This window comes from Perna viridis, chromosome 13 (assembly GCF_037379345.1).
Source record: "Perna viridis isolate PV_CMFRI_1.1 ecotype Kerala chromosome 13, ASM3737934v1, whole genome shotgun sequence".
Classification (NCBI taxonomy): domain Eukaryota; kingdom Metazoa; phylum Mollusca; class Bivalvia; order Mytilida; family Mytilidae; genus Perna; species Perna viridis.
In genome coordinates this window covers 8039869-8053196 of record NC_142457.1, presented here as the reverse complement: position 1 = coordinate 8053196, position 13328 = coordinate 8039869, and the positions used below count along the sequence as shown (strand labels likewise).

General features: G+C 31.9%; 1 protein-coding gene across 5 annotated transcripts; it reads left to right on the top strand.

Annotated features, from left to right (window-relative positions):
- Positions 1 to 142: 142 nt before the first annotated feature.
- Positions 143 to 11871, top strand: LOC148599443 (uncharacterized). 5 transcript variants are annotated; one of them, XM_088558502.1, is made up of 9 exons: positions 143 to 214; positions 1299 to 2003; positions 2604 to 2721; positions 4032 to 4121; positions 4489 to 4527; positions 4858 to 5154; positions 5516 to 5617; positions 7949 to 8010; positions 9569 to 11871. In XM_088558502.1, the coding sequence occupies exons 2-9, from the start codon at positions 1323 to 1325 to the stop codon at positions 10370 to 10372; spliced, it is 2193 nt and encodes a 730-aa protein (XP_088414628.1). In that variant the 5' UTR covers positions 143 to 214; positions 1299 to 1322; the 3' UTR covers positions 10373 to 11871. The 5 variants fall into 5 exon arrangements, with proteins under 5 accessions (XP_088414628.1, XP_088414629.1, XP_088414630.1 ...); XM_088558503.1 differs by having other exon boundaries at positions 4032 to 4124; positions 4492 to 4527; XM_088558504.1 differs by having other exon boundaries at positions 4032 to 4124; positions 5519 to 5617.
- The last annotated feature ends 1457 nt before the right edge of the window (positions 11872 to 13328 follow it).

The window sequence follows — 13328 nt, the reverse complement described above, 5'->3', positions numbered from 1 at the left end:
TATACATTTTCTTTTCTGGTGTATGTCTTTACAATTTCAGAAATACACACAATTACATCATTCTCTTTAAATGTGGTATTTACTCTACTGATCTTTTCTATAGTGTGCAAGTTAAAAATTAAACCATTTAAATATATATAAATAGTCATCCGCCATATTGGTAATAAGTGGATTCTTTTCCAGCTAGATCTCGTATTTATACATAACATATAAGGTAATACTGAAAATATTTTTGTTATTCGGATAATTTTTAAATATTTACCGAAACTATTAAAGCAAAGCAATCACGATTCACCGCAATCTAGATTTAGCCAAAAACGTGTTTGCAATAATAAGATCATACCACCAATTTAGAAAGTGTCAACAATGATAAGTGTATACATTTTTTTTTCACCGCAATATTTATATCTTCATTGACATTTTCTTTCTGGGCTTGTTAACCTGTTACCCTTATTATGATTGGTATGAAATTTCAGCGACAACATATTTAATAATTCAGAGGCAAGTTTTTTTCTGTATCGGTAATAATGGTGATAATACTAAAACAGCTGTGTTCAAGTTGTAAATTTGTCATTTAATGGTTGGAATTCGGTGGTTCAAAAGTGAAAGGCAGAAAAAATCTTTTTGTGTTACTTTAAAGTGTGAGGGTATATGTGCATCTGCCTCTCGTCAATACCCAAAAAGGAAAAATATTTGTAGGTTCGGAATATTTATTCATGTAATTTAAATCTCTCAGAATACTTACACACACTGCTTCATTGTTATTTTTATATGAAGATTTGTAATTGATATTTAAATCATTTGTATGTCCTTTATATGTAAACTATCACCTTTAGTGTGCTTTTCAAATGTTTAAACCTCCAAAATTGTAACCGAAATATAACACGTTCATGATAGGACTTATTGAACCAGATCTTTGTCCTTTGTTCATTAAAATAGAAAACTGCCTGTTCTTATAGAAAATACTATGCACAAAGAAAGAGCATACATTTTATTATCAGATTAGTTTTTACAGTTAGTAGCTAAAAGCTCCATGAAACTTATCAACAGCAAACGATGTACACAATTTATAGAATAACTTTAAATCACCCAACAGCTAAAGTTGACAAGTTTGAATTATTGAAGCGCACTGTATTTAAAACCTTACCTATTGTTACACATTGTATTTTAAAGTCGTCGGTAAGGTCATCCAAACTAAAAATAAAAATGTTTTATGTGATCTCTTAAAAATCATGCAGTATATACTGCAGTAGTTGCTAATGTATTAGTAGATTAATATCAATGACGGTTTTTTACAGATCATTACTGCTTATCTACAAAATATGAACGAGGATTCAACAAAAAATATAACAGAATTTCTTAGACTTATTATGTTATCTTATGAGTTATCCTTGAAGGTAACAAAAGTGTATACAAAGTTCATTATTTTGCCTATTTACAACAACTCTATAATAAATTTCTTAAAACATAACAAGCATAAGATATACCATTTGTGGAACGATCATACAAAATGCTGTCAGGGCTACTGCGACGCTATTCATATTACTGGAGGAAAAGTATTGAACAAGGAGCAGTTTCAAAAGTTATTCAATTTACCAAACATCTCTATCCCTGGCCATTTCATTAGAGGTAAACAGTACTGTGTTTGTGGATTGTCAGTCAATACTTCTTGTTCCTTAGATCAGTTTGACATAACTATGTTGCATACACTAATAAAGAACTGTTGTACACTTGACTCAGATGATAGCCTGTGGCTTGACACAGTTCGGAAAATACGAAACAACCTAGCGCATGTAGGGAGTGTAACAAACTTTGATCAGGTTCGACTCAAGTATTGGTGGGATAAACTGGAAAGCTCCGTTATGGGTTTGGCGTCAAAGCTGTCTGAAATTCCTGAATATGAAGATTCCGTTAGAAGTCAAATAGATTTATTGAAAATGGCAAATTTTGATGTAATTCATACGGACAGACTTTTGAATTTGGTTAAAGCTGAGATTGAAAAGGTTTGTATTGCAAACTAAAAGCTAAATAAAAAAAGCCAAAACATTTAGTCTAAACTACACTATGTCCAATTAAACCAGTTAAAGGATATTCCCCGCTCCATCACCGGAAACCATACTGTCAAAATATAAACAAAGCCGTCAACTAGAGGGAATTAACATTTTGAAAAGAATATGATTTTACTAAGTAACTGGTTTGGGCCTTTTACAAAATCGAGTTGTGGGCAATTTTAAATTCCTGTTTTCATTAGACAGAATTTGGCAACTCAAACATCTTAAATGACCATTGTTAAAGGTGGTTGTAAAATACAAATACAATTATATTCTAGTGAGGTGTATATATCGTATGATCAATTCATTCTCTGAATAAAGCAACTATTAAGATAGTTGTTTCTTCTTACAGTTCCTTTCAATTCAACCTTAATTCCATTTTCTATACTTTGTGATCTTAAATATAAGATATGGTTAAGCAAATTTAATATGAATTCTACTTTCTATTTTCACAGATGTTTCTTAAAGTGTTCAAAGTCAGAATAAAATCAACTTTGTTTCCTATTGTGTAAGTTAGTTTTCTTTTGCATGAAAAATAAATATACATTTAAGGTGACAGACACAGTTAGGAATGAACATGTAAAGACGATAAATTTGATATCACAAATCCTAGATGAACAAACTAATAGACTGGAAAATACAATTACAACAATGAAAAATGAGATAATTCGTAAGTTATACGATTTAATTTTCCACATTACGATATGGCATATTGTTACTTCTTTGCACTGCCTTTAAATTGCTTTAATATTAATGGCTTTTGTTTAAAATGTGATAGTAAACAGAAATTAATGTGGGTTTTCATATAACCCTTGATCTTATGAGATAAAAAATATATTGAATTAACTGTAGAATTCAATATTTAGGGGGATAACTCTGTAAAAAACACTAAAATACAAAAGAAACTGTTGGATTTTCAATGTAGATAATTTCCTATGAGCAGAGAGATTGGAATTAATAATTGTACATTTCATCATGTAGACCTATATAGCAAATTAATAACAAAAATAAAAATGCATATTTTTGTTTTTGTTTTTTGAGGGGGGTGTATCACATATTACAGAGTTTGTATGATTCTAAAACAAACGAAAAGGTTTGAATAATACTACATGTACATGTATATACAATGTTTGAAATGACTATCTCTCACGTTACTCCAACCCCGTTCTTTTGCAAGACCCCCTCTTATTCCATTTCCTAGTTTCAATTTCATATCGTTCATGTTAATTTGCATTACCTTTTCATTTCTATTGTTATTTCTAGTTATATCTAATTGCCGTCATTATGCATTCTTTGTAATCATAATTGTTTGCATTGGTGAGGACCTCCATATATGTTGTTATAACTTGAGTCCAATCCAATTGCTTGTATTTTTGAGCAAATAAATATGTTTAAACTAAACTTGTATGATTCATAAAAAAGCTACTACTTAAATAGATTTTAACCAAAATGTTCAAATATCAAACATTTTATTTTATACCAAACCATAAAATTTGGTTTACAAGGTCTTTCTGTAATAGAAGATGTCATAATATTGACATTTTAAACACGCGTTTTTGTTTGCGCGATGTTGTGTATATTATATTGTTTTGCAATAAATTGACATATTAATGTTTTACATGAACACGAATATATATTATTTTGCTCTTTATCAATTTGTTGACTTGGCCCAATGCCACATAATTGCATAAGGGTGTTTGCTGGGAATGTTCAGTCTTTATTTTTTGACAGATTTTCGGACTCCCCTAGTTTTTATCCAAAAATATGCCAACCAATGCATCCGCCTTTTCATTCAAAACTTTCATCCATCACCACTTAAAATATAATTTGATAACTTTTTTTAAATTTTATTGTTATTTCTTCGAGGAAGGTTTTTTACAGAAACATAACCTGCAGTGACAAAACACGTGAATTGCATGTATGAGTTACCGTTTAAACAATACCACCATACCTTAATGCACCTTAAAATCTCCATTGTAGATCATATTACAGTTAAAATGGAAGAATTAACATTCAACATTATGGAAAGTGGCTTAGAACAGTATAAAGATCAATGGTCAGCAGATAAAGGTGGTTAGCAGTTCTAGATCATCTTAGTCAAAACAAACAATGTAATAATTGGAAACAGAAATAAACGTTTATCAAACAATAAATGATAGCTAATTCACCAAAAAAATGATCAAATGCTAAATACAAATACACAAATGACTCTTTGAATGTTCATTTCTTAATAATAAGTTAGCATATTTATTGATATTTTTAAGCTGGTGATAAAGTTAAATACGTATTTGAAATGAAATTTGTTATATAAAGAAATAAACCAATATCATACACTCTTAACTTTTAAAGTAATTACAATTCAACCTGATATCTGCTTATAATGTATGCATTTTTGTTCATGTTATTGCTCATTGAATAAATATTGAATCCGTTTTAGGAGAAGATGAAGAAATTACAACAACAAAAGACAAACAAGGTAAGGAAACCCTTATTGGATCGTCTTTGGACTATTTTCAAATGGCCGTTCTACATGTACATTGTACAAGGACTTTTCGTTTTCTGCTTGTAAATGCTGTCGAATTGTATGAATATGGTTAACTTCAAATTGTCCATTCATATTACTGTCCAAGATGAAAAGAGATGAAATTGCGCTTGTTCAGTGTCACATGGCGCACGGCACATTAAACACTCTTCGGTTTGCATGATATATATATATGTATATCATTAAATAAATTGTTGGATATTTACATATAGACTACCTTAAATAAGAATATATGTATATATACAATTTAATATTGTTTTTCAGTTTCCGGGGACAAAGGATGTTTTGTGGAGTGGAAATTTCATACACCGACTTTGTGGAATGTTTCTCAAATATCAACTGTTCTAAATGGAACCACGCAACTACTCAAACACTGGTTTAAAGTTGAATGTGTCTATGTTGGATCTCTGATAATAGTTACCTCGGCACCAAGCGTTGTTTTACTAGACATTGGTTTATTACATGCCGCAATAAGATCGTTTTTGCAGTACGTAATTGATGTGTGTGTTTTAGATACACAAACGCCTGAAACAATAGACGTGGACTTTACAGTACTTTGTGGTATGTATACATGTACAGAATGAAGCCATCTTCAATATGTCATACATGTACAACAGGTTTTACCTAACAAAACGGACTAGTTTATCCTTTGTAATAATATTCCACCTGTCTGCTCTTGAGTTATTATCCAACAAATTGTCACTTAGCAAAATTTGCCTCCAATTTACCGATTTTCTTGATGGACTGCGCAAATTCTGTGTGAGTCATCAATTTATAAATCCGTTTGATCGAAGTGTAAAATACAATACTATATAACATTTCAGAGTCAAGTAAATAAATTTTGCTTCCCCACACTAAGGAAATTGTTTTGTTTCTTCCCTCTGAAATAGTAACAAAGTCGTTTATCATTTTATCGTTTTAGAAGATGATGTATCAATATGCAAGAAGGGAATGAAGCAAATTGGCCGACTTTCCACTGAGCCTGAACAAGGAATGGTCCAACCTTCAACTGGGTCTGAACAAGGTATGGTGCTTTAGTTGAAATGTCATTTTGCTGGAGTTGTCAAAACACCAGAATGACATACTAGTGGTCGTTAGTACACGGTACAATTGTCTTGTGGGTATCAATCAACATCCGTTAGTCAATAGTTAAGCATGAATTTGCAAGGCAATCCTGTGGAATTGAAACACACACACTTGCATGTTAAGGGCTGGCATTTGTAAGAATCGGCAAAATTGAAAGCAAAGAATGAATAAGGCTCAGAAAAGAAAAACAAATTTGACAATGTACACAGGTTATTGTCTATTGAAAACAAATTGACAGGGGTGTCAGGGGATGGGGAAAACGAGATTAAAGTTACACTAGGATGGATGATATTGAAAAGCAAGCAGTAAGTGATGATGAATTTGCAATGTCATTCATATTATCTACACACCATATACTCGAATGACTGTCATTTCAGGAGGCAAAATTTTGTATCAGATTTCATTGCAAGACTTGTGGCTTTTTCCAATCACGATTCACCCTCTGCCTGATTTTTGTCAGAGAAAAACACTTACTATTTATGTCAGAGTTACATTCTACAAGAGTAAAACCAAAAATATATAGCTATCATAAGTATAAATGGTACTCACAAACAAACTGTTACACAACCAACGACGATCGCTGACATTTTGTTTATAGGAGACAAATCTATAACACATTTTAGTTATTTGTTACCAAAAAACCATAGTCATTAGATATGAAATAGATGATGAAATGCAATTGTTGTTAATTGGTGCTATTAAGAATATCGCCGTTTCCAGATACTTTTACATGTTGAGTACTGACAGAACCCGTTTTTGATAAATATGTTATATAGTATAGGTATAAACAAGAGATTTAATTCACAAAATGATGTTTGTCATTTTATGATCGTCTGTGAGTAATCTGACACATTTTAACCAACAATCAAGTTCTGCTAAAATAAACATTTCGTCAAAAAGTAGGAAAATGACTTATTTTGTTTTATTAAAAAGCATGTTATATTGAAAACCTGTACTATTAGACTCATGAAATTCAAATAAAACATTAGGTCAGCAACAAATCATGTCAATCCCTGGATGTGACTAGAAGTAGACAATTGCTTTTTTTTAAACAAATATGTACTTATTGTATTCATCTGTTCCTTTGAAATGTTTTAATTGTGCAATCGACAATAATTAATCTCAACATTCATTCATGGTTATCCATTTAGTTAACAATTTTTTCTGCTTTTTGAAAGTAAAATAATTAGTTTCGACACCGACTTGTTTTTAATTGCTATTGTGATAGCTTACGTAATTTAGTAAGTGTTTCTGATATCGTTCAATGTTTTATGATCAAATGCAGTTTTATATAATAAATATGTTTTCCGTTCGTATGTTTGAATACAGCTGTTGTTGTACGGAAGTATAAATTGCTTTATCTTACAGATAACATTTTTTTTTATCGAATGCTTCCAGCTAAATTTTTTTTTGGATTATTCACACTGTGAAATAAATTCGGTAATTTAATTCTCGGACTTTCTCCCGCCAAAACACCAGAACAGGAATATCAATCCGCCTTTCACAAAAGTAAAAATTAACGTGAAAAAAGCAATGAATAATTGAGGATAAAATAAATATAATAATCAATTGGTTATAGTGAATAACTCGTGCATAAAGATTTAACTGGTGCGTGAACACTCGTTTAATCTAGGCGTTCTTAAGCACTAGTGATCATATTTTGGTTATTCAGTCTTTCCCTGCAGCTTGTCGTAAAAGGCGACGACTAAATAGTGCTCAGAAACCTAGCCGGAGATTAGGCGCTCTGCCCACAGAGCAACTGGATGTGTGCCCCAGGTGATGAATGGGGTATCCCTGGCGTGTTACATGCTGGGGTTGTCAGGCTATAATACGGAAAACCTGACTGCAAACCATAGTGATGCACCGTGTTTTGAAAAATTTCACGTTCCTCCCACGTTAAAGAACCTTGCTGTGGTATTCGATAGGAGTAGGAACCTTTGCGCTCCGGCACAGGAGGCTAAATTGCCGGACTTTACCCATCCTTCCCTTTTTATAGTGGCAACCAAACTTTTTCGACCCTTGTGTCCCATCCTTTTTTTTTTTATTTCATCATCGTTTCATGTTCATTTTATCATCCATTTCATGTTCATCGTCTGAATATAGCTGAAATATTGCTGCTCGGACGTAAAACCCCAACAATCAATCAATCAACCAGTTAATTATTCTATTATCATCTGTCTGTACATATAAAGAATTAATTTTGTTTTTATATTATTTGTATTACAAAATTAACGTTACTCGTTCATTACTCTATTTATTCTTTTATTAGAAGAAAGGAATAAGACCATCAGAAATGCGGTTCAAGATGCTGAAACTAGACTTACAGAACAGGTATTCTAACCCAATGTTTGTCTTGCAATATGTTGTTTCAATTTTATTTATTTACTTGAACTTCAAATGTACCTGACATATTGACTTTAAATAGACGAATTAATTTATGGTTTGGCCTCTACATGTTCAAACTGCATTTTTACTTTTCTCAATTCGTCATCAATGGAAACTATTGGGCTTAAAATTTGACTTTTTGTTTGTGGGAACCTACGTACCTGTTTATTCCTTATCACTTATATAAAAGTTCATTTGGATTCAGTTTGTTTTACAAATAACACACTTAGGATACGTATGTGATGGCCCCACCTTGAAAACGATCTTTTCTAATTTGTTTGCTTGCGTATATACATCTAATCGCATTTGTAAATTTAGATTCAATAGAAATACCGAACGTTGGAAAAAAGGGGGGAGTGAATAGCTATTAGTATTATTAATTAGAAAAAACTCAACGAAACAATGTTGACTAAACCGAAATACTATCTAACAATGAATACCAATGTAATGATACCTACCTTTTAAGAGGCTGTCTCTTAGAAAACAATGCACAAATCGTGCAAAAATGATTTCAGCAATTGCTAATAATTTATATTGTATTGGGAAGGACCCCATGTGAAACAAAAAACTGCCTTTGTATTTTACTTGGAATTTCCTAGGGAATTATGTAAATACTAAGAAAAAGTAATAAAGGGAACCAAGGTTATAGCGGTAATGCAATCCAGAGAAAAAGACCAGACATGGAAAACAGACATACACAACAAAGAACATACTAACTAAAATCATGCATACAAACTAACAAAAGCAAATGAGCAAATCGGACTCCACTAAAACTGGAAGCATGGACCTGGATCACCGGTAGGGTAAACACCCGCCGAGTTGCTAAAAAAAATCAATTACTGCTACTATGAATAGAACAAAGTTTGACAAGAACAGTTAACATTTTGGGAGTATTAATTTACTATCTTCAAACCTAAACATAAATTTTCAGTCAATACAAAGAATGGCTTTTAGACAAAAATCAGTCTGCACATGGTTTTCATAAAGACATCCCTTTCAAATACGAATTTTGGCGAAACACTAGGTCTTTTAGAAGAGGATAAAAACTTAAGACTATCACTTTATAAGCTCACTCAGCCGAAGGCCATAAGAGCTTTTGCTATCTCTTGGCGTCCGTCGTCGTTGTCCGTTGTCGTTAACAATTTTGAAATTAAACTCTTAGCCTGAGTTTACCTGACCAATTAGAACCAAACTTAGTATGAATGCTCCATGTTAGCGTCATTGCTTGAAATTGGAAAAATGATGGTTTTTTTCAATATCTTGAAAATTATAATAGATAGAAAGAATCTTTCAGTTGATTAAATGATCCATATGTCCTACCAAATTCTCTTTTGAGTAAAAATCCCTGTTATAGTTATTGCCATTGAAAGGCAAAACTTTAACCAGGTGCGGGATGAAGGCTACTAGGAGCCTCTTGTATATATAAATGTTTGCACGATTCTTACTTGATTTTTTCATAACGAACATTTTTATATCACGAGCCTTCTTTTAATTTCATTTCTAGGACAATTATCGACAAGATAAAGATGAAATTTCAGATATCAACGTAACTAATGCTGTCTCATTCTCACTAAATTGTGATGAAAGCATGACATTGATTACAGGATGTTGCATATCAAACTCAGGGTTATTAATTTTTGCTGACCAGATAAACTATCGGCTAATGACTATTGACACTAATGATGAAGTTTTCAAAGACATTCCTCTTGAAATTCAGCCTTTTGATGTGGCAGTAGTAGACAATGAAACTGTAGCTGTGACATGCACGTTGGACAAAAGTTTAGTTCTTATAGATATTACCGATGGTGAGGTCATTAGGACAATCTATGAAGGTGAAAGATGTTATGGCTTGTGTTATAGTGATGGGAAATTTTTTGTTAATTTCCAAAGCCAAAAAATTAAAGTCATTGACTATGACGGAAACATCTTGTCCGAAATTGATACATTCGGTCATGCCACATACTGCTGTGTACGGAACAATTCTATTTTCTGTGTAGCACATCGTGCTGGTATCATATATTGTTGTGAAATGAATGGTCTGGTCAAATGGAAATATTTACTTGGAGACAATGATTTCCCTTGTGGAATCGCAGCAGATAAGCGGGGGAATGTGTTTGTGACCTGTAAACTGGGGAATAAGGTTATTGTTATTGACGAGAAGGGGAATAACTCGAAAATAATTCTGACAAATGAAGACGGCATGGACAATCCGCTGGCTATCAGTTACAACGAGAAACGAAACATTTTACTTGTTTGCAATTATTTTGATGAGACGTGTGTCATTATTAAGCCACACTACAATGCATGATTTTATTGTAAATGAAAGGATTAATCGCAATAACCCTTCTATAAAAGTACACTAAACATACTAGCCACAAGCAGTAGACATACGCTTCCAAATGAAATACCTCAATGTAAGGTTTTTAGATGACATTGAAAGTATCTCAAACTGGACAAATGGGTGAATATCAAAATTTGGTAATTTTGACTTCATGCAAATAATTAATTTTTGTTTGTTGACGAATCCACGTAGCCAATTTGTGTACTGATGTCTGGAGCATACCGGTTAATTACATGTAGGAATAGCAATATCTATGCGTCTATGTTGATACTTACAGTAGTGTAATCAATTGTGATGATCAGGAAAAGTATATCGTGTCAAGCTTACTTTTATATGGTTATAATTTAGACCTGAATATTCATGACATGGCCGCAAATAACTACAAAGAAAAACGCAAAATATCTTATTTAAAATTGTCCAGGAACTATTTTGATAGACATTCTGAAGTTATGGTGAATAGGAAACAATAAATGGATTATTCCTCCGTCTTGTCCTATACCGAAACTTTTAAACAGAAAGGGTCTTTTCTGGCCAATGATAAATAACCGATCCGATCAGTTCAGAGATCATCATGTAGAACACAAATATTTCTGGGAGATTTTATTAAAGAGAAGCTTAACGAGAGAGGACAGTGTGGTATTTTCTCGTATTTTATAGATATGTTAATAGCATTAACATTTTACACAGAAAAAGTGGGTCTTCAAACAATCGTTTCCACAGAAAAAAAAACTGCTAATGGGGTTTATTGTCTTTCACCTTTTTGATGAATTATATTCTACACCAAAATAAGTATATTAATCATTTAACACTTAGAGGCCGAGCATATTGCAGTATGTAAGAATTTGATATGATTCTGCACTATTCTACTGAACCTAGATTAACCCATCCTTTCGCCTGAAATACCTGTACCAAGGCAGGACCATTTCTGTACAAGCTGCTCCGGTGATATAAAAATATTTTGCCAGATAACAGAGGAGATGATCGCAATGATTGAAAAAATGTTTCACAGGAATAAATATTGAACGTGTATACATCTTGCAGAGGAAATATGCAAAAAAGACAAATCGAGAAAACATGTCTCCCTTTGAAAACAAAAAGGGCAATACATGTTATACCATAAGCAAGAACCTTATGACAATTGTTTTTTACTTCTTAGATTAATTGACACTGATAAAAACAAAACACACATGGAGTTAACGTGACAATACTGACATAATGCCATCAGCTTATTGAGATGTTTACTGTAACGGATAGTTAGTGGATAAGAACATCATAAGACAATTTTGACCGCCGTTGTGAAAAAAAATGAAATAACCGATTTACATTACTTGCAATCGATATTATTTTGTCTGATATATGGATTAAACAAAGAAGTTGATATTCATAGTATAAATAGTAAAGTTAACAATATACTGGTACATTGTTTTTATTCATTTTTTTCTGTCAATACATCATCTTGCATTTTGTTATATTGTACCCTTACTTAGCTACTCATCTATTGCATTAATACATACAAACACCAAATACAAACAAGTTATATCAGTTATTGTATTTCAAGTCTATGAAAGTCATACAGCATTTAATATTTACAAGTCATAGTTTTGTTTGTGACAAATTTAACCAATGTACATCCATTTAAGTGTCTAATTACGGGTATACAAAAATTAATTATTGTCTATGTGTCAAAGGTGTTCTTGTGATTTAAATAGACATACGAAGTACCTCGAGCAAGTAAGTAATTCAATATAAAACAAAAATAAACATCAACATTGTGGTAATAACGTACGGTTGACCATGCAGTTGGGCATGAATGTATGATTTCCTGAAAGAAAAAAAAACATATCTGATACAAGCAGTTACTAATATACTGCTGACATCTTAATTGATACATTATGTATAAAACTGTGAGATTTTGATTTTTCGCCTGTTTTGCAAGTTACCCTATCTTGTTTTGAAATATAAAACATTTTGGTAAACCTATTACTATTCCAGGTGCTTTTAATACAATATTTCTACTGTTTTTTTTTTCTTGGTTAAAGCCCTAAACTCCAACTTATGCATGCATATTCCATAATTGGTGCGAAAAATGTTACGTAAATGTGTGATTTCTTATGATTCAAATAGACAAGCCACCATTTTGGGCATCCGTTAAGTATTTTAGGTCTCTATTTACTTCATATCTATAATTTCAAAAAATATTCCCAGTGTAAAATATCCACATCCAGGTTTCATTAGCGAATATGTTATTTTCAATATTATTGAAATAAAGAAAGAATAACAAAAGTTTCAGTACAGAGCCTTGAAGTATTTGGGTTTACATTTCATTATTAATATATGTCACTGCTTGGGTTCTATTTATGATGTAATTTCTTAACCATAAAAATAATTCTTTGATGGATATTCAATTTAGAAGGGAATAAAATTGTTAAACGCAATAATGCACCATAGTATAACCCCTTTAAAACTATATATAGAAAATACTTACAGAAAACACCAAAAGGTCCGCAATAAGTGTAAACATACCTTAATGTAAGCTCTGGCAAACCCTGACAACAAAAGTTATAAAATCCACGGTAACAGAACGATGACACTCCTTCAAGATAAACTAAAAAGTCAAAAGACGACACGAAGACACATTAATGGCCAACACTGACATTAGGGTGAAATAATTCATTGCTAACCAGGTATCATGCTACAAGCGCAGAAAACAACTATAAAATAGTGGACAAACTTCCGAAATCGACAAATTTGGATTAAGGCAAGGAAAAAAACAAAATCATGCTTCATTCCTATTTTTTTTTTTTTTTTTTTTTTTTTGTAAATTTCGAATTTTATCTTATCTTGATAAAATAAAGCAATAAAGCGTTCGATAAAGAACGCAGGTCATACGTTTTCTAGGAAAAATCATGTATATCTCATGTAT